The sequence below is a fragment of the Oncorhynchus tshawytscha genome, linkage group LG05 (genome assembly GCF_018296145.1).
Source record: "Oncorhynchus tshawytscha isolate Ot180627B linkage group LG05, Otsh_v2.0, whole genome shotgun sequence".
Lineage (NCBI taxonomy): Eukaryota > Metazoa > Chordata > Actinopteri > Salmoniformes > Salmonidae > Oncorhynchus > Oncorhynchus tshawytscha.
The window spans coordinates 83,820,848-83,847,855 of NC_056433.1; the positions used below are offsets into that span (position 1 = coordinate 83,820,848).

Below are 27,008 nucleotides of genomic sequence, written 5' to 3' on the forward strand. Positions count from 1 at the left end.
TCTGAATCCCAAAATCAAGTGAGCTAAAATAGTTTTATTTACTTTTCTTACACAAAGCTGTTGAACTTGTAGAATTCACATAACATACAGTAACATAATTCTAACGATTTACAACATCCTATACAGTGCCTTGCGAAAGTATTCGGCCCCCTTGAACTTTGCGACCTTTTTCCACATTTCAGGCTTCAAACATAAAGATATAAAACTGTATTTTTTTGTGAAGAATCAACAACAAGTGGGACACAATCATGAAGTGGAACGACATTTATTGGATATTTCAAACTTTTTTAACAAATCAAAAACTGAAAAATTGGGCGTGCAAAATTATTCAGCCCCTTTACTTTCAGTGCAGCAAACTCTCTCCAGAAGTTCAGTGAGGATCTCTGAATGATCCAATGTTGACCTAAATGACTAATGATGATAAATACATATATCTTTATGTTATGTTATGTTTATGTTATGTTTTATATCTTTATGTTTGAAGCCTGAAATGTGGCAAAAGGTCGCAAAGTTCAAGGGGGCCGAATACTTTCGCAAGGCACTGTATTTGATGTGGACTAATCCACACAGTATGTTGAAATAATAGGTAGATTGACATAATGTATGAAGTCTCAGAGGTCCATCAGTTGTCCCCTGTCTCGTTGGATGACGTCACACCCTCATCTGGTTCCCTTCAGGATAAGAGTAAAAGTCAAGATATCAATCAAAAACAACAACATACCAGCATATGGTCTAAGTGAGAAGCCGGCACAGGGTCTGAGTGAGAAGCCAGCAGATGGTCTGAGTGAGAAACCAGCACATGGTCTGAGTGAGAAGCCAGCACATGGCCTGGGTGAGAATCCAGCACATGGCATGGGTGAGAAGCCATCACATGGCCTGGGTGAGAAGCCAGCACATGGTCTGGGTGAGAAGCCAGCACGTGGTCTAGGTGAGAAGCCAGCACATGGCCTGGGTGAGAAGCCAGCACATGGCCTGGGTGAAAAGCCAGCACATGGTCTGGGTGAGAAGCCAGCACATGGCCTGGGTGAGAAGCCAGCACATGGCCTGGGTGAGAAGCCAGCACATGACCTGGGTGAGAAGCCAGCACATGACCTGGGTGAGAAGCCAGCACATGACCTGGGTGAGAAGATAGCGCATGACCTGGGTGAGAAGCCAGCACATGGCCTGGGTGAGAAGATAGCGCATGACCTGGGTGAGAAGCCAGCACATGACCTGGGTGAGAAGCCAGCACATGGCCTGGGTGAGAAGCCAGCACATGGCATGGGTGAGAAGCCATCACATGGCCTGGGTGAGAAGCCAGCACATGGTCTGGGTGAGAAGCCAGCACATGGTCTGGGTGAGAAGCCAGCACATGGCCTGGGTGAAAGCCAGCACATGGCCTGGGTGAAAGCAGGCCAGCCAGCACATGGCCTGGGTGAAAAGCCAGCACATGGTCTGGGTGAGAAGCCAGCACATGGCCTGGGTGAGAAGCCAGCACATGGCCTGGGTGAGAAGCCAGCACATGACCTGGGTGAGAAGCCAGCACATGACCTGGGTGAGAAGCCAGCACATGGCCTGGGTGAGAAGCCAGCACATGGCATGGGTGAGAAGCCATCACATGGCCTGGGTGAGAAGCCAGCACATGGTCTGGGTGAGAAGCCAGCACATGGTCTGGGTGAGAAGCCAGCACATGGCCTGGGTGAGAAGCCAGCACATGGCCTGGGTGAAAAGCCAGCACATGGTCTGGGTGAGAAGCCAGCACATGGCCTGGGTGAGAAGCCAGAACATGGCCTGGGTGAGAAGATAGCACATGGCCTGGGTGAGAAGCCAGAACATGGCCTGGGTGAGAAGATAGCACATGGCCTGGGTGAGAAGCCAGCACATGACCTAGGTGAGAAGATAGCACATGGCCTGGGTGAGAAGCCAGCATCTCTTACCTTAGTTGAGCATGCTTTTTTTCTAATGAAAAGATCAAAAGAGAAGAAAAAAAATCTTGAATTGCTTGCAATGTTGTCCCTTGGCTTGGGCACCATGTAGAAACAGTTAAAAAAAATACTCTTACCCTTTTTCTACCCAATTTCATGATATCCAATTGGTAATTACAGTCTTGTCCCATCGCTGCAACTCCCCTACGAACTCGGGAGAGGCAAAGGCCAGGGGCCACGCCTCCTCCGAAACACAACCCAAGCCGCATTGCTTCTTGACACACTGCTCACTTAACCCAGAATCCAGCTACACCAATGTGTCGGAGGAAACACAGTCCAGCTGGCGGCTGAAGTCAACTTGCAGGTGCCCGGCCCACCACAAGGAGTTACTACAGCGCGATGAGACAACGAAACCTGTTCAGGGGGTTTAGATCTATGTCTATCTAATATATTTCATAGATCAATAAAAACAAAAAAGGCAATTGAAATATGATATTGGCCTTTGACCTTTGTCTCTCCCGAGCCCGTACGGGAGTTGTAGCGATGAGACAAGACTAACAATTGGGGAGAAAAAGCGGGTCAAAAAAAAACTTGTTATCTTTTAAAAAACTTTTTTTTAAATAAACAACTGGAACTTACTTTTTCTGTGATTGAAACAACAGCAGATGCAGCAGGACATTGAGAGCATCCAACCAGCAGCTACAGCCATTAGGACATGCTGATAACCTGAGGAAACACACAGTCAACCAGCAGCTACAGCCATTAGGACATGCTGATAACCTGAGGAAACACACAGTCAACCAGCAGCTACAGCCATTAGGACATGCTGATAACCTGAGGAAACACACAGTCAACCAGCAGCTACAGCCATTAGGACATGCTGATAACCTGAGGAAACACACAGTCAACCAGCAGCTACAGCCATTAGGACATGCTGATAACCTGAGGAAACACACAGTCAACTAGCAGCTACAGCCATTAGGACATGCTGATAACCTGAGGAAACACACAGTCAACCAGCAGCTACAGTCCAACATGGATATGACCCAGACACAACCCCTCTAAAGACCTGAGTCAGTCTCCAGTCTCCCACCCGACAGGAACAAGCGTCTGTGCTGACAGCATGGAGCGTACCATTGTGTTGCAGTGTTGATAGATGCCCCCCCCCCTCCCACCGTATATATGCAGTATATACAGTAATATGAAACTCCAAACAGCCTGCCTGGACTTGTATTATTGAGTTACTTTATTTGGACAGGGTCCAATGTACAGCAAAAAAAAAGTCTCACTATTCTGAGAAGTGATGAGTTGCACAAGATTTAGCTCATTTCCATCAGCAGCCTCACTTCCTCTGAGACACTAGCCTAGCCTAGCACCATAAAGTTGTTCTGTAACCCGTAGTACATGATGAGAGATTTAATTACTTGCACAAACTGGCCTTTGTCCGCTCCAGACCCAGATCCCGCTCCAGACCCAGATCCTGCTCCAGATGTCATCGCCCCAGACTGCAGTCCAGACCCTGTCCGTGCCACAGCTGACTTCTGGGGATCCCAGCAGTAGGTTCCCCTTCTCACAGCTCAATCGGCATGTAGAGTTGACAGTAAAGTTGACAGCAGAGCAGTTCACAAACCCATCAGGTAGACATAAGGGGTCACATCCCTTAGCTTTAGGGGCAAAGAAAGGTTTCAGCACAACAGTAGGGTACAGTAGGGACCTGTCATAATGCCTGATGTGTAAATGAAGTACCACTCAGGAAATTGAGGAAGCAAATGTTGTAGCCATAGCGACCCTCATTAAAAAAGGTCATAGGTTAAAGGAGAGGTGTGACAGCAGCTTCCAGATTCCCCCTCACCTGTTTGGCAAACGTGTCCCTCAAACCCAGGTTCACACACACAGGTAAAATTGTTGATGGTCTCCAAACATCTCCCTTGTCCCATGCATGATGTTTGGTTGCATTGGTCTGTGATATAAATATACATCATGTAATATATGTCACAATCTCAACACAGCTTTCATCAAATGGTTTACTAGTGGCCTTAAAAAACAACAACAACTAAAACAATGGTTGAGTCCCTCACCTCTGTAGCATAGCGAGTATTTGAGATTTGAGCACATATCATCGTTCCACTTCCCGTTATTCTCGCTGTTCCCTTTGTTGACGTACATCTCAACACACTCCTCACCCAGTTTGTTATTGGGTTCGTTGGGTGCCCAGGAAGAATTCCCAACCCACGTTCCGTTGGTTCCGACCCATGTCCAGTTTCCATTGATCTTCTTGATTCCGATCCAGTAATACGGAGACCCAGTTCTATCAGGCAAGATGTTGAGGAGGTAATTATTCTCTTCCTGGTTTTGGATGACTACCATGTCTGTGTGGTTGTTAATCCAACACCACTCTCTTGCCATGGTCCAGTTCATGGTATATGTGGAGGCATGATATGTCCAGCCCGTGGCATGTCCTCCACACATACCTAGGACTACGATAAGCATCCACATCATTGTTACTACCTGTGGCTGTCTGAAGAAGGGTCCATGGACTGCCTGTGTTTGTCCATAAACAGTAAAAATCACACACTGTGGTTATCGAGACATAATTCTATCTACAATACAACAGTGAATGGTAAGGACGGCCAATTATAAGAGAGACCAAAGGAGAGCTCCCATCTCATACTTACCATGTGTCTCCTTCTCTGGCACTCAGACTGTGGTGTTGGGCTAACCTGGGTTTGGAATGGAGCTCAGTTTGGCTTTCAAAACAATTTGACAAAGCCTCCTATATGGATTCCAATCTGCATTCAATGTATCACATGGAGTCCTTTTACCATTGATTCCCAAATTAACATAGAATACCCGGATGCTTGATCATTCACTAAATGTTTATTCTACATTACAGTGAATGGGGTATGATTCATGACTGACTGAATAATGACTGTTAGTAACAGTAAAAAGTTCTGGGAAGTGCAAGGCATTCCAGGTAGAGTTTTGTTTTACTTGCCCCAGTTTCACGGAAATGAAAGATGAGATCTGTTTCTGTCCCCTCACGAGGCTGACAGAGAGGTTAGCTAAAGATGAGATCTGTTTCTGTCCCCTCACGAGGCTGACAGAGAGGTTAGCTAAAGATGAGATCTGTTTCTGTCCCCTCACGAGGCTGACAGAGCGGTTAGCTAAAGATGAGATCTGTTTCTGTCCCCTCACGAGGCTGACAGAGAGGTTAGCTAAAGATGAGATCTGTTTCTGTCCCCTCACGAGGCTGACAGAGAGGTTAGCTAAAGATGAGATCTGTTTCTGTCCCCTCACGAGGCTGACAGAGAGGTTAGCTAAAGATGAGATCTGTTTCTGTCCCCTCACGAGGCTGACAGAGAGGTTAGCTAAAGATGAGATCTGTTTCTGTCCCCTCACGAGGCTGACAGAGAGGTTAGCTAAAGATGACAAATGGTGCCCACAAACTGTTACGGACTACATAAAGCTGTCCCAACTGCTGTCCCAAAATCTTACCACTGCTACACCTGGCTACCAGTGAGCATTGTCTGGCAGCGAAACAGTTTATTCAGCCTCATTTACTGCTTTTTAAAGAAACAGCTTTTATGGCTGACTTGCTTAAACAAATGTGGTTTCTAATGACAATTGAGATGTACAAACTATGGCATAAGGGAACGACAAGTGGATAAGAGGCCATCTCTTTAAGACATTAATGAGCGAGCTAGGACGGAAGTAAGTCAATATAGCTATTTGTTTAGCACTTTCGAAATGTACAATGACAGAATTCAGAACATGGGCCATTCTTAAAGTATTCTCCATGTACACCAAGTCAGAACCGTAGGATAAATAAAGGTGTATATAAGCAGACTGTAACGGATTTCCTCCTCTTCGTCTGAGGAGGAGTAGCAAGGATCGGACCAAAACTCAGCGTGGTAAGTGTCCATATTGATTTATTCAAAAACACAACTGAACACTGGAACAAAATAATAAACGTGCATCAACGAAACAGTCCCGTGTGGCGACAAACACTGACACGGAGGACAAACACCCACGAAAACACAGGTGGAAAAAGGCTACCTAAGTATGATTCTCAATCAGAGACAACTAACGACACCTGCCTCTGATTGAGAACCATACTAGGCCGAACACAGAAACCAAACATAGAAAAACAAACATAGACTGCCCACCCCAACTCACGCCCTGACCATATAAACAAAGACAAAAGAAAGGAACTAAGGTCAGAACGTGACACAGACAATGAAAGCTCTTACAATATTCAATGTTTTCATTTCTCTAAAACAGGTTATAGGCTACATGGTCACCACCAAGTCAGAACAGCAAATATAGGGGTAAATAAATTATTAGGGTGAGACACATGGGCTACACATGGGCTACACATGGGCTACTTTCTTAGCTACCGTACACATATCTCCCTGGCATATTACATCATTTATGCAGCAGCATACAACACCTTTTTGGACTCACCTTGTTGTGCTGTGTTCATTTTAACAGGAAGGTGACGCAGCGGTCCTTTATGGGCAAATGTTGTCATCAATGTCTGGCATTCTCTGGATTTATGTTGCTTTCAAAACAACTGGGAACTCAGGGAAAAAAACAAGGTCGAGATATGATAACGTCATTGATCTTCAAGTCGTAGCTCTATAAAGAGGCCGGATTTACAATTCCGAGTTGGATGACTGTTCAAAACATATTTTCCCAGTTGGAGCTCGTTTATTCCCGACTTCCCAGTTGTCTTGAACTCACTGAAGTCAAAGTTTTCGCAGTTCTGAGTTAACAGTTGTTTTGAGCGCAGCACAAATCATGCTTCGTTGACAGCATGGACAATGTTGAATGTTTATGATTTTAAACTTGGAAAAGAGCCTCTTCATCCTAGACTCCATTGAATAGCAGGCTAGTGATGGCTTTGCAATGCTTGCAGTTAGCCACTGTCAGTCATTCCGTTCAAACCATTCATTGTTAAATTTGCGATTTCCAACTTGTTGTGCAATGTCCAATGGCCAATGAGCACCGATCCGTTTTATCTATAATGCCTCTTCATTATTTCTCTTCATATGACAAAGATTAAAAATTATTTGCGAGTTGATTGTCAACTTGATTCATGATGACTGCTAGCTAAGATTTTGAAAGTATGATGTTGACATGATCAGTCCAATCAAAGCTACTGTACATATAATGTGATTTGACCTAATTTTATCTGTCGCCAATGACCTTGAGCCTTCTTGGATGGGCAATTCTAATGTAACTCTATGGCAGCACCCAAAGGGCAAAAATGTTCTAGCTCTACCCTTAGACTTGGCGGTGACATAGTGTCTCCATGAGTGACAGAACACAGAGCCAATCATGGAACAACCACCACAGAAAGCATTGCGCTAGGCTGAAACACCTGCATTTTGAAGCTGCCTTTGGCCACCATGTTTGTATGCGGCTTTATTAACTCAATGATATACATTATTTTTTACATCGTTTGCAAACTTATATGTGACACCTATTAATGCCAAAATAACATGCAAAACATGCAAGCCCTGTTTTTTTTGTTGCTAAAAATGTGGGGCTCAATACAGGTGGGGCTCTGCCCCACTTGCCCCGAATGACGGATCGCCACATGCTGACAGAGAGGTTAGCAAAAGTTCAGGGAGGAACACAATGGTCCTGGTCTCCACTGAAGTGGGGTTTCACAGTGGGGGATATGACCCCATCAAATACCTGCTGTCTAAAGTGGTCTGCAATAAAGTGGGGTTTCACAGTGGCAGATATGACCCCATCAAATACCTGCTGTCTAAAGTGGTCTGCAATAAAGTGTTTAAAAATATATATACTGTATATATATAAGGGCCTGAGGTCATGAGGTCATGGTACCGCATTTGGAAATGACCCAGACACAACCCCTCTAAAGATCTGAGTCAGTCTCCCACCAGACAGGAACAAGCGCCCGTGCTGACAGCATGGAGCGTACCATTGTGTTGCAATGTTGATAGGTGACCCCCTCCCTCTCGTATCCACAAAGTATCTCAGAGCAGGAGTGCTGATCTAGTATCAGGTCCCACCGGTCCATCTTAGTCATTGTTTAAAAGTAAAACTGATTCTAGATCAACACATCTACTCTGAGATGCTTTGTGAATACATCCAGGCTGCATCACATCTGGCTGTGATTGGGAGTCCCACAGGGTGGTGCACAATTGGCCCAGTGTCGTCCAGGTTTGGCCCGGGGTAGGCCGTCATCGTAAATAAGAATTTGTACATAGCTGACATGCCTGGTTAAATAAAAAATGTAAATAAAGAAAATGATGTACATTTTACTCCATACATTTTCCCTGGCACACAAAAGTACTCGTTACATTTTGGATGCTTAGCAGGACAGGATAATGGTCCAATTCACACACTTATCAAGAGAACATCCCTGGTCATCCCTATTGACACTGATCTGGTGGATTCACGAAACAGAGAACATCCCTGGTCATCCCTACTGACACTGATCTGGTGGATTCACTAAACAGAGAACATCCCTGGTCATCCCTACTGACACTGATCTGGCGGATTCACTCAACAGAGAACATCCCTGGTCATCCCTACAGCCTCTGATCTGGCGGATTCACTAAGCACATACTTCCTTTGTAAAGGATGTCTGAGTGTTGGATTGGGCCCCTGGCTATCTGTAAATAAGAAAATGTGTTTGTCTGCTTTGCTTAATATAATGAATTTGAAATGATTTATACTTGTACTTTTACTTTTGATTTTACTTGTATTTTAGTATATTTTAGCAATTACATGTACTTTTAATACTTAAATATATTTAAAACCAAATACTGTTAGACTTTTACAAGTATTTTACTCAGTGACTTTCACTTTTACTTGAGTCATTTCCTATTAAGTAAGGTATGTTCATTTTTACTCAAGTATGAAGAAAACTTTTTCCAGTCTGACACAAAATACCAAAGAGTTTTCTGAATTGCAAGGGGTAGTCTGTGTTTATTTTATTGTTTATTAGAAACACAGATTGAGATCATTCTGATGAGATTTTGCCAGTGGTTGAATGGGGATTTGGGCTTCCTGGGAAAATGTCAGACGTTGCTAAAGTAACCAGGGGGGTGGGGCTTAGCGAAGCCCTCTTGGGATCCTTTCGTACCACTCTACCTATTCTTATTCTACTGGTGTATTTGAAGTAATGTTGCTCTCTGGTGGTATATTTGAACTCAGATAGCCACGGACTATTTATTTACAGCTATAATATAAAGCATCAGACAGAAAATAATGGAAAAAATAAGAACATTATTGACAATGTTTGAAATGTTTATTATATTTAAAAAGACACTTTTTCAACTTCAAATTTAATTCTGTAACACAGAGACTGTGGTTTCAAAATAAATATAACTTAAATACTGAAAGGCATTGATTTCACAGTTCTGTAAAATCATAAAATTATATTAATTATACGGTGCAATATTATATACAACTTTCTGTAGTTTGTATAAAATAGCTGTCAAAATCAGTATCATAGGAAATGTGTCGACTTGTGGTCATATACCAGCCAGTGGTGAACAATTTGTTCAATACAAAACTCCCTTAGGGAGAAAAATACATTTTCTGTAGGACCATCATGAGAACAGATGATTCTGTATATTCAACGTAGCACCTCTCTCCCAGTCAGACGATTCAAGGCTATCTAACCTACTACATTACAATACTGAAGGAACTGTGATCCAGGTGTGACCAGCAGATTTTCTTTGAAAACAGAGCCAGCCTGTTCCGACTGTTGTTCCGACTGTTGTTCCGGCTGTTGTTCCTGCTGTTGTTCCTGCTGTTGTTCCTGCTGTTGTTCCTGCTGTTGTTCCTGCTGTTGTTCCGGCTGTTGTTCCGGCTGTTGTTCCTGCTGTTGTTCCTGCTGTTGTTCCTGCTGTTATTCCTGCTGTTATTCCTGCTGTTGTTCCTGCTGTTGTTCCTGCTGTTGTTCCTGCTGTTGTTCCTGCTGTTGTTCCTGCTGTTGTTCCTGCTGTTGTTCCTGCTGTTGTTCCGGCTGTTGTTCCGACTGTTGTTCCTGCTGTTGTTCCTGCAGTTGTTCCTGCAGTTGTTCCTGCTTGTTCCTGCTGTTCCTGCTGTTGTTCCTGCTGTTGTTCCTGCTGTTGTTCCTGCTGTTGTTCCTGCTGTTGTTCCTGCTGTTGTTCCTGCTGTTATTCCTGCTGTTGTTCCTGCTGTTGTTCCTGCTGTTATTGTTGTTGGTCTCTATATCAGGCTGTCGATGCTGTTCCTGTAGGTCTGTAAAGGTTCCTCAATGTCTGAGGTGCTGTTCAGATCAAACTTGTTAGCTGGAAGGAGGCAATGAAGAGCATATTGATGAGTATTGTTAAGTAAGAAAAAGCCATTCTGAATCAAATCTGTGTTAAGAAACAGAGATATCTTTGAATTTCTTATAACTTTCTAATTCCTAGCCAATGGCTGTGAGTGTAGAAGATAAGGGACTTCTTCTGTGTTTACCTTTCTGTCTGATTCGTTTGAGGAGCCATGCAGCCAGAGACAGGCCAGATAATGACACAGCGCCCCCTGCTGCCAGGCCTAGGATAGTGGGGTTCAATGGAGGCTCAGGTGTGGCTGGAGGAAACAAGGAACAACAGAGGAAAACAGTCAAACAATCTGAATCAACTGATTGGTCACATCACTGATTACAACCCTCTCAAGAATGGTCGAATTTTGGTAGCCCCCTTATGTAGGATATGCATTCATGATGCATTCATAAAGCCTTTATAACCTCTACATAAACATACATTGTCCTGATGACCAGCAAAAATCCAAGTTGGTCGTCTCACAGAATTTCAATTTGGTTGTGTCTCACAGAATATTCAGTTTGATTGTGTCTCACAGAGAGAGTAACAGAGGTTATAACATACCTGTGCAGGTAGGTGTGTCAGCGCTCCACTCCCCTGACCGTAAACACTGCATGTTTGGGGCCCCCTGGTGATCGTAGCCCTCATCACAGCTGAAGTTGCAGACAGAGCCCCAGGGATGTGAGGGGGCCTCACAGCTGACCTGACCCCCCAGAGGAACCACAGGAGAGGGGCACTGGACAGCTGAGAGAAGGACACAGTGGTTAGTATATTAAAATACCACAAAAGGTAACAAACAATTGTGGATGAAATAATGAAAATGATTGTCGTTGGAGAGCTCATGTGTGTGGCAGACATCCATAAGGAGATAAGACCTATAGGTAAAATGGATGCCCGCATGACTGCAACTCACTTTGGATTAAAGCATCTGCTAAAAGGTGTATATATACATATAATATTGAGTTACACCCCCCCCCCACAGAGTTGCCCTCAGAACAGCCTCAATTCGTCGGACAGTGACTCTACAAAGTGTCAAAAGCATTCCACAGGGATGCTGGCTCATGTTGACTCCAATGCTTCCCACAGTTGTTTCAAGTTGGCTGGATGTCCTTTGGGTGGTGGACCATTCTTGATACACGGGAAACTGTTGAGCGTGAAAAACCCAGCAGCGTTGCAGTTCTTGACACATTCAAACCGGTGCGCCTGGCACCCACTACCATACCCCATTCAAAGGCACATAAATATTTTGTCTTGCACATTAACCCTCTGAATGGCACACAGATACAATCCAATTGTCTTCAGGCTTAAAAATCCTTCTTTAACCTGTCTCCTCCCCTTCGTCTACACTGATTGAAGTTGATTTAACAAGTGACATCAATAAGTGATCATAGCTTTCACCTGGATTCACCTGGTCAGTCTTTGTCATGGAAAGAGCAGGTGTTCTTAATATTTTGTGCTCTCGGGCTGAGTAAAACCTCTCACTTCACCTCTTTCTCTCTATTTAAACTCAGTCTATAGTGTTTTAGTATCGTGTGTAAATTGACTGAGTTTAAACAGAGAAGAATATTCGAAGTGAGAGGTTTTACTCAGCCCAAAATCTGTCCATGAAAATAAGCCCATGAAATGAGGAATTTTAGTATGAAGGTCAATGAGATGGTGTCGAATTTCGTCAACAACAAAATGTCATTGCTAACTTGCTACGTGAGGCTTATTTGATTGAATAGAGGTTTCGTAATGGTTATGTTTATGGCCCTGGTAGTTTGGGGCTCCCGAGTGGGGCAGCGGTCTAATGCACTGCATCTCATTGGAAGAGGCATCACTGCAGTCCCTGGTTTGTATCCAGGCTGCATCTCATTGGAAGAGGCATCACTGCAGTCCCAGGTTTGTATCCAGGCTGCATCTCATTGGAAGAGGCATCACTGCAGTCCCTGGTTTGTATCCAGGCTGCATCTCATTGGAAGAGGCATCACTGCAGTCCCTGGTTTGTATCCAGGCTGCATCTCATCCGGCTGTAATTGGGAATCCCATTGGGCGGCACACAACTGGCCCAGCGTTGTCTGGGGTAGGCCGTCATTGTAAATAACAAATTGTTCTTATCTGACTTGCCAAGTTAAATAAATACATGTTGTTTTACGAATGCACTGATATGAATGGACGCACATGGCATTTCAGCAACTTTGAGAAAAATGACTTAATATTGGACATGTTTTTCCATTGTTAGAGTGGTCTTGTTAATTAAGAGTTTAAAAACTCTTGTCAATATAGACAATGATTTAAATTGATTTAAAAACTCTTGTCAATATAGACAATGGTTAAAATCAGATCTATTTTAAAGATGCAAAAATGTTTGTCCTTACCTTCACAGTGTGGTATCTCCTCACTCCACTCAGCAGCTGATGTGCAGGTCACTGTGATCGCCCCCTTGAGGAGATAACCCTCAGAGCAGCTAAAGTTACAGCTGCTTCCATAGGTGAAGTCTTCTCCACAGCTGATAGCGCCATCCTGTGGCTGCTGGAGGGTAGGGCAGCTTACAGCTGCAAGACAGAGTGGTGCAGTGGTCAGTCTGTGTCCAGAGACAATTCTACTGTCATACAATTACAAAACTCTATTTGCCCTCCTAGATATTTCTGAATGGAAAATGTCCTGTGTCATTCATATATTTATAGCAACTACATTTGATGTAACATGTTATGGGGGCTACGTTTACAGATATCCAGAACCTGTACACACCAATACACTGCGGCTGTGAGTCGTTCCACTGTCCCGAGGCTCCACACTGCAGGGTAGCAGAGCTGGAGGCCAGCCTCTCATAGCCCTCCTCACAGGTAAAGGTACAGGTGGACAGGTAGCTGAAGGAGCCCAGGGGATGGGAGCAGGCCATGGAACCCTTCCCAGGTTCATACAGCTCACTGCATAAGACCACTGGGGAGGAGAGGGCAGATCGTAATACATGACTAAATGTGTCTTTGCTGTCACAGACTCTATAATGGCCCAGATAGCCCCCCCTCCTGACTCAGCCTCCAGTATTTATGCTGCAGTAGTTTATGTGTCGGGGGCTAGGGTAAATCTGTTATATCTGGAGTAGTTCTCCTGTCTTATCCGGTGTCCTGTGTGAATTTTAGTATGGTCTCTCTAATACTTTATTTCTCTTTCTTTCTTTCTTTCTTTCTCAGAGGATCTGAGCCCTAGGACCATGCCTCAGGACTACCTGGCCTGATCAAATTTTATTTGTCACATACACATGGTCTCTTAATGCTTTGCTTGTGCTTCTTTCTGCAGTTCGAGCAAGTAATCTAACTAGCAATTCTTACTGTCATACACAGTGTAAGGGGATAAAGAATATGTACTACCTGGATATATGCCTGAGTGATGGTACGCAGCATAGGCAAGATACAGTAGATGATATCGGTACAGTATATACATATGAGATAAGTATGTAAACCAAGTGGCCTGACGACTCCTTGCTGTCCCCAGTCCACCTGGCCGTGCTGCTGCTCCAGTTTCAACTGTTCCGCCTGCGTCTATGGAACCCTGACCTGTTCACCGGACGCGCTACCTGTCCCAGACCTGCTGTTTTCAACATTCTAGAGACAGCAGGAGCGGTGGAGAAACTCTGAATGATCGGCTATGAAAAGCCAACTGTCATTTACTCCTGAGGTGCTGACCTGTTGAACCCTCGATAACCTCTGTAATTATTATTATTTGACCCTGTTGGTCATCTATGAACATTTGAACATCTTGGCCATGTTCTGTTATAATCTCCACCCAGCACAGCCAGACGAGGACTGGCCACCCCTCATAGCCTGGTTCCTCTCTATGTTTCTTCCTAGGTTTTGGCCTTTCTAGGGAGTTTTTCCTAGCCACCGTGCTTCTACACCTGCATTGCTTGCTGTTTGGGGTTTATGGCTGGGTTTCTGTAAAGAACTTTGTGACATCAGCTGATGTAAGAAGGGCTTTATAAATACATTTGATTGATATACAGAGATGAGTCCTCAATCTGTTTCTATGGTCTGTTGTTCACACGCATATCTGCCCTCTCATTGGCTAGAATGGTCCCACCTGTTCTCGCCATTTCCGGCCTGACTTCCGTCTTTGAGGACATGTTTTTTAATTGTTAGAGTGGTCAGAAGTCTATCTTGTCAATAAATACATTGGTTTAAATTGATTTAAAAATTATTGTCAATGTAGACAATGTTAAATCAGGTCTAGTTTAAAGATGCAAAAAAGTTTGTCCTTACCTTCACAGTGTGGTATCTCCTCACTCCACTCAGCAGCTGATGTGCAGGTCACTGTGATCGCCCCCTTGAGGAGATAACCCTCAGAGCAGCTAAAGTTACAGCTGCTTCCATAGGTGAAGTCTTCTCCACAGCTGATAGCGCCATCCTGTGGCTGCTGGAGGGTAGGGCAGCTTACAGCTGCAAGACAGAGTGGTGCAGTGGTCAGTCTGTGTCCAGAGACAATTCTACTGTCATACAATTACAAAACTCTATTTTCCATCCTAGATATTTCTGAATGGAAAATGTCCTGTGTCATTCATATATTTATAGCAACTACAGTTGATGTAACATGTTATGGGGGCTACGTTTACAGATATCCAGAACCTGTACACACCAATACACTGCGGCTGTGAGTCGTTCCACTGTCCCGAGGCTCCACACTGCAGGGTAGCAGAGCTGGAGGCCAGCCTCTCATAGCCCTCCTCACAGGTAAAGGTACAGGTGGACAGGTAGCTGAAGGAGCCCAGGGGATGGGAGCAGGCCATGGAACCCTTCCCAGGTTCATACAGCTCACTGCATAAGACCACTGGGGAGGAGAGGGCAGATCGTAATACATGACTAAATGTGTCTTTGCTGTCACAGACTCTATAATGGCACAGATAGCCCCCTCCTGACTCAGCCTCCAGTATTTATGCTGCAGTAGTTTATGTGTCGGGGGGCTAGGGTAAATCTGTTATATCTGGAGTAGTTCTCCTGTCTTATCCGGTGTCCTGTGTGAATTTTAGTATGGTCTCTCTAATACTTTATTTCTCTTTCTTTCTTTCTTTCTTTCTCAGAGGATCTGAGCCCTAGGACCATGCCTCAGGACTACCTGGCCTGATGACTCCTTGCTGTCCCCAGTCCAGCTGGCCGTGCTGCTGCTCCAGTTTCAACTGTTCCGCCTGCGTCTATGGAACCCTGACCTGTTCACCGGACGTGCTACCTGTCCCAGACCTGCTGTTTTCAACATTCTAGAGACAGCAGGAGCGGTGGAGAAACTCTGAATGATCGGCTATGAAAAGCCAACTGTCATTTACTCCTGAGGTGCTGACCTGTTGAACCCTCGATAACCTCTGTAATTATTATTATTTGACCCTGTTGGTCATCTATGAACATTTGAACATCTTGGCCATGTTCTGTTATAATCTCCACCCAGCACAGCCAGACGAGGACTGGCCACCCCTCATAGCCTGGTTCCTCTCTATGTTTCTTCCTCGGTTTTGGCCTTTCTAGGGAGTTTTTCCTAGCCACCGTGCTTCTACACCTGCATTGCTTGCTGTTTGGGGTTTATGGCTGGGTTTCTGTAAAGAACTTTGTGACATCAGCTGATGTAAGAAGGGCTTTATAAATACATTTGATTGATATACAGAGATGAGTCCTCAATCTGTTTCTATGGTCTGTTGTTCACACGCATATCTGCCCTCTCATTGGCTAGAATGGTCCCACCTGTTCTCGCCATCTCCTGCCTGACTTCCGTCTTTGAGGACATGTTTTTAATTGTTAGAGTGGTCAGAAGTCTATCTTGTCAATAAATACATTGGTTTAAAAACTCTTGTCAATATTAAAATTTATTGTCAATGTAGACAATGTTAAATCAGGTCTAGTTTAAAGATGCAAAAAAGTTTGTCCTTACCTTCACAGTGTGGTATCTCCTCACTCCACTCAGCAGCTGATGTGCAGGTCACTGTGATCGCCCCCTTGAGGAGATAACCCTCAGAGCAGCTAAAGTTACAGCTGCTTCCATAGGTGAAGTCTTCTCCACAGCTGATAGCGCCATCCTGTGGCTGCTGGAGGGTAGGGCAGCTTACAGCTGCAAGACAGAGTGGTGCAGTGGTCAGTCTGTGTCCAGAGACAATTCTACTGTCATACAATTACAAAACTCTATTTTCCATCCTAGATATTTCTGAATGGTAAATGTCCTGTGTCATTCATATATTTTCCAGAACCTGTACACACCAATACACTGCGGCTGTGAGTCGTTCCACTGTCCCGAGGCTCCACACTGCAGGGTAGCAGAGCTGGAGGCCAGCCTCTCATAGCCCTCCTCACAGGTAAAGGTACAGGTGGACAGGTAGCTGAAGGAGCCCAGGGGATGGGAGCAGGCCATGGAACCCTTCCCAGGTTCATACAGCTCACTGCATAAGACCACTGGGGAGGAGAGGGCAGATCGTAATACATGACTAAATGTGTCTTTGCTGTCACAGACTCTATAATGGCACAGATAGCCCCCTCCTGACTCAGCCTCCAGTATTTATGCTGCAGTAGTTTATGTGTCGGGGGCTAGGGTAAATCTGTTATATCTGGAGTAGTTCTCCTGTCTTATCCGGTGTCCTGTGTGAATTTTAGTATGGTCTCTCTAATACTTTATTTCTCTTTCTTTCTTTCTTTCTTTCTTTCTCAGAGGATCTGAGCCCTAGGACCATGCCTCAGGACTACCTGGCCTGATGACTCCTTGCTGTCCCCAGTCCACCTGGCCGTGCTGCTGCTCCAGTTTCAACTGTTCCGCCTGCGTCTATGGAACCCTGACCTGTTCACCGGACGCGCTACCTGTCCCAGACCTGCTGTTTTCAACATTCTAGAGACAGCAGGAGCGGTGGAGAAACTCTGAATGATCGGCTATGAAAAGCCAACTGTCATTTACTCCTGAGGTGCTGACCTGTTGAACCCTCGATAACCTCTGTAATTATTATTATTTGACCCTGTTGGTCATCTATGAACATTTGAACATCTTGGCCATGCTCTGTTATAATCTCCACCCAGCACAGCCAGACGAGGACTGGCCACCCTCATAGCCTGGTTCCTCTCTATGTTTCTTCCTCGGTTTTGGCCTTTCTAGGGAGTTTTTCCTAGCCACCGTGCTTCTACACCTGCATTGCTTGCTGTTTGGGGTTTATGGCTGGGTTTCTGTAAAGAACTTTGTGACATCAGCTGATGTAAGAAGGGCTTTATAAATACATTTGATTGATATACAGAGATGAGTCCTCAATCTGTTTCTATGGTCTGTTGTTCACACGCATATCTGCCCTCTCATTGGCTAGAATGGTCCCACCTGTTCTCGCCATTTCCGGCCTGACTTCCGTCTTTGAGGACATGTTTTTTAATTGTTAGAGTGGTCAGAAGTCTATCTTGTCAATAAATACATTGGTTTAAAAACTCTTGTCAATATAGACAATGGTTTAAATCAGGTCTAGTTTAAAGATGCAAAAAGTTTGTCCTTACCTTCACAGTGTGGTATCTCCTCACTCCACTCAGCAGCTGATGTGCAGGTCACTGTGATCGCCCCCTTGAGGAGATAACCCTCAGAGCAGTTAAAGTTACAGCTGCTTCCATAGGTGAAGTCTTCTCCACAGCTGATAGCGCCATCCTGTGGCTGCTGGAGGGTAGGGCAGCTTACAGCTGCAAGACAGAGTGGTGCAGTGGTCAGTCTGTGTCCAGAGACAATTCTACTGTCATACAATTACAAAACTCTATTTTCCATCCTAGATATTTCTGAATGGAAAATGTCCTGTGTCATTCATATATTTATAGCAACTACATTTGATGTAACATGTTATGGGGGCTACGTTTACAGATATCCAGAACCTATACACACCAATACACTGCGGCTGTGAGTCGTTCCACTGTCCCGAGGCTCCACACTGCAGGGTAGCAGAGCTGGAGGCCAGCCTCTCATAGCCCTCCTCACAGGTAAAGGTACAGGTGGACAGGTAGCTGAAGGAGCCCAGGGGATGGGAGCAGGCCATGGAACCCTTCCCAGGTTCATACAGCTCACTGCATAAGACCACTGGGGAGGAGAGGGCAGATCGTAATACATGACTAAATGTGTCTTTGCTGTCACAGACTCTATAATGGCACAGATAGCCCCCTCCTGACTCAGCCTCCAGTATTTATGCTGCAGTAGTTTATGTGTCGGGAGGCTAGGGTAAATCTGTTATATCTGGAGTAGTTCTCCTGTCTTATCCGGTGTCCTGTGTGAATTTTAGTATGGTCTCTCTAATACTTTATTTCTCTTTCTTTCTTTCTTTCTCAGAGGATCTGAGCCCTAGGACCATGCCTCAGGACTACCTGGCCTGACGACTCCTTGCTGTCCCCAGTCCACCTGGCCGTGCTGCTGCTCCAATTTCAACTGTTCCGCCTGCGTCTATGGAACCCTGACCTGTTCACCGGACGCGCTACCTGTCCCAGACCTGCTGTTTTCAACTTTCTAGAGACAGCAGGAGCGGTGGAGAAACTCTGAATGATCGGCTATGAAAAGCCAACTGTCATTTACTCCTGAGGTGCTGACCTGTTGAACCCTCGATAACCTCTGTAATTATTATTATTTGACCCTGTTGGTCATCTATGAACATTTGAACATCTTGGCCATGTTCTGTTATAATCTCCACCCAGCACAGCCAGACGAGGACTGGCCACCCCTCATAGCCTGGTTCCTCTCTATGTTTCTTCCTAGGTTTTGGCCTTTCTAGGGAGTTTTTCCTAGCAACCGTGCTTCTACACCTGCATTGCTTGCTGTTTGGGGTTTATGGCTGGGTTTCTGTAAAGAACTTTGTGACATCAGCGGATGTAAGAAGGGCTTTATAAATACATTTGATTGATATACAGAGATGAGTCCTCAATCTGTTTCTATGGTCTGTTGTTCACACGCATATCTGCCCTCTAATTGGCTAGAATGGTCCCACCTGTTCTCGCCATTTCCGGCCTGACTTCCGTCTTTGAGGACATGTTTTTAATTGTTAGAGTGGTCAGAAGTCTATCTTGTCAATAAATACATTGGTTTAAATTGATTTAAAAATTATTGTCAATATAGACAATGGTTTAAATCAGGTCTATTTTAAAGATGCAAAAAAGTTTGTCCTTACCTTCACAGTGTGGTATCTCCTCACTCCACTCAGCAGCTGATGTGCAGGTCACTGTGATCGCCCCCTTGAGGAGATAACCCTCAGAGCAGCTAAAGTTACAGCTGCTTCCATAGGTGAAGTCTTCTCCACAGCTGATAGCGCCATCCTGTGGCTGCTGGAGGGTAGGGCAGCTTACAGCTGCAAGACAGAGTGGTGCAGTGGTCAGTCTGTGTCCAGAGACAATTCTACTGTCATACAATTACAAAACTCTATTGTCTCTACAGTTGATGTAACATGTTATGGGGGCTACGTTTACAGATATCCAGAACCTGTACACACCAATACACTGCGGCTGTGAGTCGTTCCACTGTCCCGAGGCTCCACACTGCAGGGTAGCAGAGCTGGAGGCCAGCCTCTCATAGCCCTCCTCACAGGTAAAGGTACAGGTGGACAGGTAGCTGAAGGAGCCCAGGGGATGGGAGCAGGCCATGGAACCCTTCCCAGGTTCATACAGCTCACTGCATAAGACCACTGGGGAGGAGAGGGCAGATCGTAATACATGACTAAATGTGTCTTTGCTGTCACAGACTCTATAATGGCACAGATAGCCCCCCTCCTGACTCAGCCTCCAGTATTTATGCTGCAGTAGTTTATGTGTCGGGGGGCTAGGGTAAATCTGTTATATCTGGAGTAGTTCTCCTGTCTTATCCGGTGTCCTGTGTGAATTTTAGTATGGTCTCTCTAATACTTTATTTCTCTTTCTTTCTTTCTTTCTTTCTCAGAGGATCTGAGCCCTAGGACCATGCCTCAGGACTACCTGGCCTGATGACTCCTTGCTGTCCCCAGTCCACCTGGCCGTGCTGCTGCTCCAGTTTCAACTGTTCCGCCTGCGTCTATGGAACCCTGACCTGTTCACCGGACGCGCTACCTGTCCCAGACCTGCTGTTTTCAACATTCTAGAGACAGCAGGAGCGGTGGAGAAACTCTGAATGATCGGCTATGAAAAGCCAACTGTCATTTACTCCTGAGGTGCTGACCTGTTGAACCCTCGATAACCTCTGTAATTATTATTATTTGACCCTGTTGGTCATCTATGAACATTTGAACATCTTGGCCATGCTCTGTTATAATCTCCACCCAGCACAGCCAGACGAGGACTGGCCACCCTCATAGCCTGGTTCCTCTCTATGTTTCTTCCTAGGTTTTGGCCTTTCTAGGGAGTTTTTCCTAGCCACCGTGCTTCTACACCTGCATTGCTTGCTGTTTGGGGTTTATGGCTGGGTTTCTGTAAAGAACTTTGTGACATCAGCTGATGTAAGAAGGGCTTTATAAATACATTTGATTGATATACAGAGATGAGTCCTCAATCTGTTTCTATGGTCTGTTGTTCACACGCATATCTGCCCTCTCATTGGCTAGAATGGTCCCACCTGTTCTCGCCATTTCCGGCCTGACTTCCGTCTTTGAGGACATGTTTTTAATTGTTAGAGTGGTCAGAAGTCTATCTTGTCAATAAATACATTGGTTTAAAATTTAAAAATTATTGTCAATGTAGACAATGGTTTAAATCAGGTCTAGTTTAAAGATGCAAAAAAGTTTGTCCTTACCTTCACAGTGTGGTATCTCCTCACTCCACTCAGCAGCTGATGTGCAGGTCACTGTGATCGCCCCCTTGAGGAGATAACCCTCAGAGCAGCTAAAGTTACAGCTGCTTCCATAGGTGAAGTCTTCTCCACAGCTGATAGCGCCATCCTGTGGCTGCTGGAGGGTAGGGCAGCTTACAGCTGCAAGACAGAGTGGTGCAGTGGTCAGTCTGTGTCCAGAGACAATTCTACTGTCATACAATTACAAAACTCTATTTTCCATCCTAGATATTTCTGAATGGAAAATGTCCTGTGTCATTCATATATTTATAGCAACTACAGTTGATGTAACATGTTATGGGGGCTACGTTTACAGATATCCAGAACCTGTACACACCAATACACTGCGGCTGTGAGTCGTTCCACTGTCCCGAGGCTCCACACTGCAGGGTAGCAGAGCTGGAGGCCAGCCTCTCATAGCCCTCCTCACAGGTAAAGGTACAGGTGGACAGGTAGCTGAAGGAGCCCAGGGGATGGGAGCAGGCCATGGAACCCTTCCCAGGTTCATACAGCTCACTGCATAAGACCACTGGGGAGGAGAGGGCAGATCGTAATACATGACTAAATGTGTCTTTGCTGTCACAGACTCTATAATGGCCCAGATAGCCCCCCCTCCTGACTCAGCCTCCAGTATTTATGCTGCAGTAGTTTATGTGTCGGGGGGCTAGGGTAAATCTGTTATATCTGGAGTAGTTCTCCTGTCTTATCCGGTGTCCTGTGTGAATTTTAGTATGGTCTCTCTAATACTTTATTTCTCTTTCTTTCTTTCTTTCTTTCTCAGAGGATCTGAGCCCTAGGACCATGCCTCAGGACTACCTGGCCTGACGACTCCTTGCTGTCCCCAGTCCACCTGGCCGTGCTGCTGCTCCAGTTTCAACTGTTCCGCCTGCGTCTATGGAACCCTGACCTGTTCACCGGACGCGCTACCTGTCCCAGACCTGCTGTTTTCAACTTTCTAGAGACAGCAGGAGCGGTGGAGAAACTCTGAATGATCGGCTATGAAAAGCCAACTGTCATTTACTCCTGAGGTGCTGACCTGTTGAACCTCGATAACCTCTGTAATTATTATTATTTGACCCTGTTGGTCATCTATGAACATTTGAACATCTTGGCCATGTTCTGTTATAATCTCCACCCAGCACAGCCAGACGAGGACTGGCCACCCTCATAGCCTGGTTCCTCTCTATGTTTCTTCCTCGGTTTTGGCCTTTCTAGGGAGTTTTTCCTAGCCACCGTGCTTCTACACCTGCATTGCTTGCTGTTTGGGGTTTATGGCTGGGTTTCTGTAAAGAACTTTGTGACATCAGCTGATGTAAGAAGGGCTTTATAAATACATTTGATTGATATACAGAGATGAGTCCTCAATCTGTTTCTATGGTCTGTTGTTCACACGCATATCTGCCCTCTCATTGGCTAGAATGGTCCCACCTGTTCTCGCCATCTCCTGCCTGACTTCCGTCTTTGAGGACATGTTTTTTAATTGTTAGAGTGGTCAGAAGTCTATCTTGTCAATAAATACATTGGTTTAAATTGATTTAAAAATTATTGTCAATATAGACAATGGTTTAAATCAGGTCTAGTTTAAAGATGCAAAAAAGTTTGTCCTTACCTTCACAGTGTGGTATCTCCTCACTCCACTCAGCAGCTGATGTGCAGGTCACTGTGATCGCCCCCTTGAGGAGATAACCCTCAGAGCAGCTAAAGTTACAGCTGCTTCCATAGGTGAAGTCTTCTCCACAGCTGATAGCGCCATCCTGTGGCTGCTGGAGGGTAGGGCAGCTTACAGCTGCAAGACAGAGTGGTGCAGTGGTCAGTCTGTGTCCAGAGACAATTCTACTGTCATACAATTACAAAACTCTATTTTCCATCCTAGATATTTCTGAATGGAAAATGTCCTGTGTCATTCATATATTTATAGCAACTACATTTGATGTAACATGTTATGGGGGCTACGTTTACAGATATCCAGAACCTGTACACACCAATACACTGCGGCTGTGAGTCGTTCCACTGTCCCGAGGCTCCACACTGCAGGGTAGCAGAGCTGGAGGCCAGCCTCTCATAGCCCTCCTCACAGGTAAAGGTACAGGTGGACAGGTAGCTGAAGGAGCCCAGGGGATGGGAGCAGGCCATGGAACCCTTCCCAGGTTCATACAGCTCACTGCATAAGACCACTGGGGAGGAGAGGGCAGATCGCAATACATGACTAAATGTGTCTATGCTGTCACAGACTCTATAATGGCACAGATAGCCCCCTCCTGACTCAGCCTCCAGTATTTATGCTGCAGTAGTTTATGTGTCGGGGGCTAGGGTAAATCTGTTATATCTGGAGTAGTTCTCCTGTCTTATCCGGTGTCCTGTGTGAATTTTAGTATGGTCTCTCTAATACTTTATTTCTTTCTTTCTTTCTTTCTTTCTTTCTCAGAGGATCTGAGCCCTAGGACCATGCCTCAGGACTACCTGGCCTGATGACTCCTTGCTGTCCCCAGTCCACCTGGCCGTGCTGCTGCTCCAGTTTCAACTGTTCCGCCTGCGTCTATGGAACCCTGACCTGTTCACCGGACGCGCTACCTGTCCCAGACCTGCTGTTTTCAACTTTCTAGAGACAGCAGGAGCGGTGGAGAAACTCTGAATGATCGGCTATGAAAAGCCAACTGTCATTTACTCCTGAGGTGCTGACCTGTTGAACCCTCGATAACCTCTGTAATTATTATTATTTGACCCTGTTGGTCATCTATGAACATTTGAACATCTTGGCCATGTTCTGTTATAATCTCCACCCAGCACAGCCAGACGAGGACTGGCCACCCCTCATAGCCTGGTTCCTCTCTATGTTTCTTCCTCGGTTTTGGCCTTTCTAGGGAGTTTTTCCTAGCCACCGTGCTTCTACACCTGCATTGCTTGCTGTTTGGGGTTTATGGCTGGGTTTCTGTAAAGAACTTTGTGACATCAGCTGATGTAAGAAGGGCTTTATAAATACATTTGATTGATATACAGAGATGAGTCCTCAATCTGTTTCTATGGTCTGTTGTTCACACGCATATCTGCCCTCTCATTGGCTAGAATGGTCCCACCTGTTCTCGCCATCTCCTGCCTGACTTCCGTCTTTGAGGACATGTTTTTTAATTGTTAGAGTGGTCAGAAGTCTATCTTGTCAATAAATACATTGGTTTAAATTGATTTAAAAATTATTGTCAATGTAGACAATGGTTTAAATCAGGTCTAGTTTAAAGATGCAAAAAAGTTTGTCCTTACCTTCACAGTGTGGTATCTCCTCACTCCACTCAGCAGCTGATGTGCAGGTCACTGTGATCGCCCCCTTGAGGAGATAACCCTCAGAGCAGCTAAAGTTACAGCTGCTTCCATAGGTGAAGTCTTCTCCACAGCTGATAGCGCCATCCTGTGGCTGCTGGAGGGTAGGGCAGCTTACAGCTGCAAGACAGAGTGGTGCAGTGGTCAGTCTGTGTCCAGAGACAATTCTACTGTCATACATTTACAAAACTCTATTTTCCATCCTAGATATTTCTGAATGGTAAATGTCCTGTGTCATTCATATATTTTCCAGAACCTGTACACACCAATACACTGCGGCTGTGAGTCGTTCCACTGTCCCGAGGCTCCACACTGCAGGGTAGCAGAGCTGGAGGCCAGCCTCTCATAGCCCTCCTCACAGGTAAAGGTACAGGTGGACAGGTAGCTGAAGGAGCCCAGGGGATGGGAGCAGGCCATGGAACCCTTCCCAGGTTCATACAGCTCACTGCATAAGACCACTGGGGAGGAGAGGGCAGATCGTAATAACTGACTAAATGTGCCACGATGAAGACATTACTCAAGATACACAACAACTGAAATACAGGAGGTCTAAGCTGTCATACTGGTATAAAGACCGATAGCAAGACACTGAAGTAATTCAAAGAAAGTACAAATCAAAAGTTTATGACAAATTGTAGCTTATTTTCTTCTGTTATTAGTCTTTCCAGAACACCTTATTTATAAGGTTTATAAGAGGATATACTTACATTCACAGGTGGGAGGCTGTTCTGACCATGATTCTGAGGCTGTGCATCTCACAGGCCCGGAGCTGCTCAGCCGGTACCCCTCTTCACAGGAATACTGACACGTCGAGTCAAAGGAGAAATTCCCATTGGGGTGAGAGCAACTGACACTGGCTTTAGCAGGGACAGTGACCTCCATTTTACATTCAACAACTGCCAACAAAGGAAAACAGGCAAAGAGTTACAATTAAGAGAACATTGAGTGTGATAACAGTTGGCTTCATACTGCCTGTATTAGATATTTGGACTATATCATCCTGGGCTTGCTTACCGTGTTCACACTGCTCTCCGTAGAAGCCCTCAGAGCATTTACAGCGGTGGCTGTTGATGGTCTCCACACACTCTCCATGGTAACATGAGTCGCTCTGACACGAGGCTGTGAAGCACAGAGCCGTCTTCTTCTTCATACAAGACTCGTCGTTCCACTTCCCTGTGTCCGCCTCTCTCTTGATGTACATCTCCACACAGTCCTCGTTGTTCCCCCCGTTGTTGGGTTCCCCGTCTGCCCAGTTCTCTGCCTCTTTAGTCAGGGTCTTATTGGTCCCCACCCAGGTCCACACGTCGTCCACCTTACGGATCCCTATCCAGTAATAGTTGGTCTGCCTGGGCAGGATGCTGTTAAGGTGGGAGATCTCTCCACGGTTCTGGATGGCCACCATGTCAGTGTAGTGCTCCGTGCACCACTTTCTAGCAGTGTCCCAGTTCATAGTTTTGTTGGAGTGATGGTAGGACCAGCCCTCTACTCTAGTGCACATGGTGACAACTGAGGAATGACAAAAAGGTCCATATTGAAATACAGTACATGAATGAGTTTACATAAGTGGGATTTTAGAAATGCATCGATCTATTGAAATGTGTTTCTTACTTGAGTACAGGAGGATGAGGGTGATCCATGAGCTGGGGCTTCTGGTTTGCTGTGATGCAGAGCAGAAGTCCTGTGGAAACAACATCAAGCCATACCTTACAGACTGATAAATGCATTGGCTGTCTGAAATGTATATAAACTAACTGGTGCATCTTAATTTTAAGGCATAAACCAATTCTCTCAACAGTACTTACCATTGTAAGATTAAAATGTGATGCTCTTTTGCAGGTAAATCTCCAATCTCTAGTCTGATCCAGTGGATGAAATGATACTGCTCTCTGGTACTCTGTGCATACATATATATATACACCAACCCACACTTCAACAACGGCCAAAGACCGGAATTCATCGTTATGACACTGCCTGGGCGTGAATCAGATACTCTGGAATTTCCAACTTGGAAACTTTCTCCCTCTTTCTCCCTCCCTCTTTTAGATATCTGGACTCTATCCTATTGTGTCGGTCAGACAGATAAGAGCGTCTCTGAGTAGGTGCCAGAGCCCAAAGCCCAAAGCCCGGGCTGCAACAGGAAACAGAGATTGAGGAAGCAGTCATTAACAACAGCCTCTGGCCTGGGCAGAGACTCACAGATACTGAGCTGGTGTTGAAATGTCTCTTTCACTCCTTTGAAATGTCTGGCTAACACCACATCAAGCATTTGTTGTCATGAAGAGTGGGGTGCATAAACTGTTGAATATTGTAAGCTAACAGTTGACAAATGTACTATGTCAAGTCAACCTCTATTTCAAGCGCATTTCATTGAGTTTGGTTTTGTTATAACAGTGTAGAATTTGACTACCCCACTACTGTGTTACTGCATTTTTATTAAAGGATATGCACAGCTTGAGAGGATACAGGGAGACAGACAGGTTGTCATGAGGATACAGGGAGACAGACAGGTTGTCATGAGGATACAGGGAGACAGACAGGTTGTCATGAGGATACAGGGAGACAGACAGGTTGTCATGAGGATACAGGGAGACAGACAGGTTGTCATGAGGATACAGGGAGACAGACAGGTTGTCATGAGGATACAGGGAGACAGACAGGTTGTCATGAGGATACAGGGTGACAGACAAGTTGTCATGAGGATACAGGGTGAAAGACAGGTTGTCATGAGGATACAGGGTGA

The 27,008-nt window shown here is 45.3% G+C and overlaps 2 protein-coding genes across 5 annotated transcripts; both read right to left on the minus strand.

Moving 5' to 3' along the window:
• Positions 1–459: 459 nt before the first annotated feature.
• Positions 460–4,672, minus strand: LOC112251863 (L-selectin). 2 transcript variants are annotated; one of them, XM_024422791.2, is made up of 7 exons: positions 4,580–4,672; positions 3,983–4,445; positions 3,757–3,864; positions 3,329–3,568; positions 2,544–2,630; positions 1,917–1,938; positions 460–671 (listed from the first exon to the last, which is right to left on the minus strand). In XM_024422791.2, the coding sequence occupies exons 1-7, from the start codon at positions 4,580–4,582 to the stop codon at positions 623–625; spliced, it is 972 nt and encodes a 323-aa protein (XP_024278559.1). In that variant the 5' UTR covers positions 4,583–4,672; the 3' UTR covers positions 460–622. The 2 variants fall into 2 exon arrangements, with proteins under 2 accessions (XP_024278559.1, XP_042178679.1); XM_042322745.1 differs by lacking the exons at positions 460–671; positions 1,917–1,938; positions 2,544–2,630 and adding an exon at positions 2,666–2,900.
• A 5,377-nt stretch (positions 4,673–10,049) lies between these two features.
• On the minus strand, positions 10,050–26,218 carry LOC121846553 (P-selectin-like). Of its 3 annotated transcripts, none has more exons than XM_042322568.1 (23): positions 26,071–26,218; positions 25,877–25,946; positions 25,283–25,774; positions 24,976–25,125; positions 24,535–24,726; positions 24,212–24,388; positions 22,939–23,130; positions 22,566–22,742; positions 21,294–21,485; positions 20,921–21,097; positions 19,653–19,844; positions 19,335–19,511; positions 18,068–18,259; positions 17,695–17,871; positions 16,432–16,623; positions 16,109–16,285; positions 14,831–15,022; positions 14,458–14,634; positions 12,950–13,141; positions 12,577–12,753; positions 10,784–10,963; positions 10,374–10,487; positions 10,050–10,204 (listed from the first exon to the last, which is right to left on the minus strand). In XM_042322568.1, the coding sequence occupies exons 1-23, from the start codon at positions 26,071–26,073 to the stop codon at positions 10,122–10,124; spliced, it is 4,044 nt and encodes a 1,347-aa protein (XP_042178502.1). In that variant the 5' UTR covers positions 26,074–26,218; the 3' UTR covers positions 10,050–10,121. The 3 variants fall into 3 exon arrangements, with proteins under 3 accessions (XP_042178502.1, XP_042178501.1, XP_042178503.1); XM_042322567.1 differs by having other exon boundaries at positions 24,976–25,164; XM_042322569.1 differs by lacking the exon at positions 10,784–10,963 and having other exon boundaries at positions 24,976–25,164.
• Between the last annotated feature and the right edge of the window lie 790 nt (positions 26,219–27,008).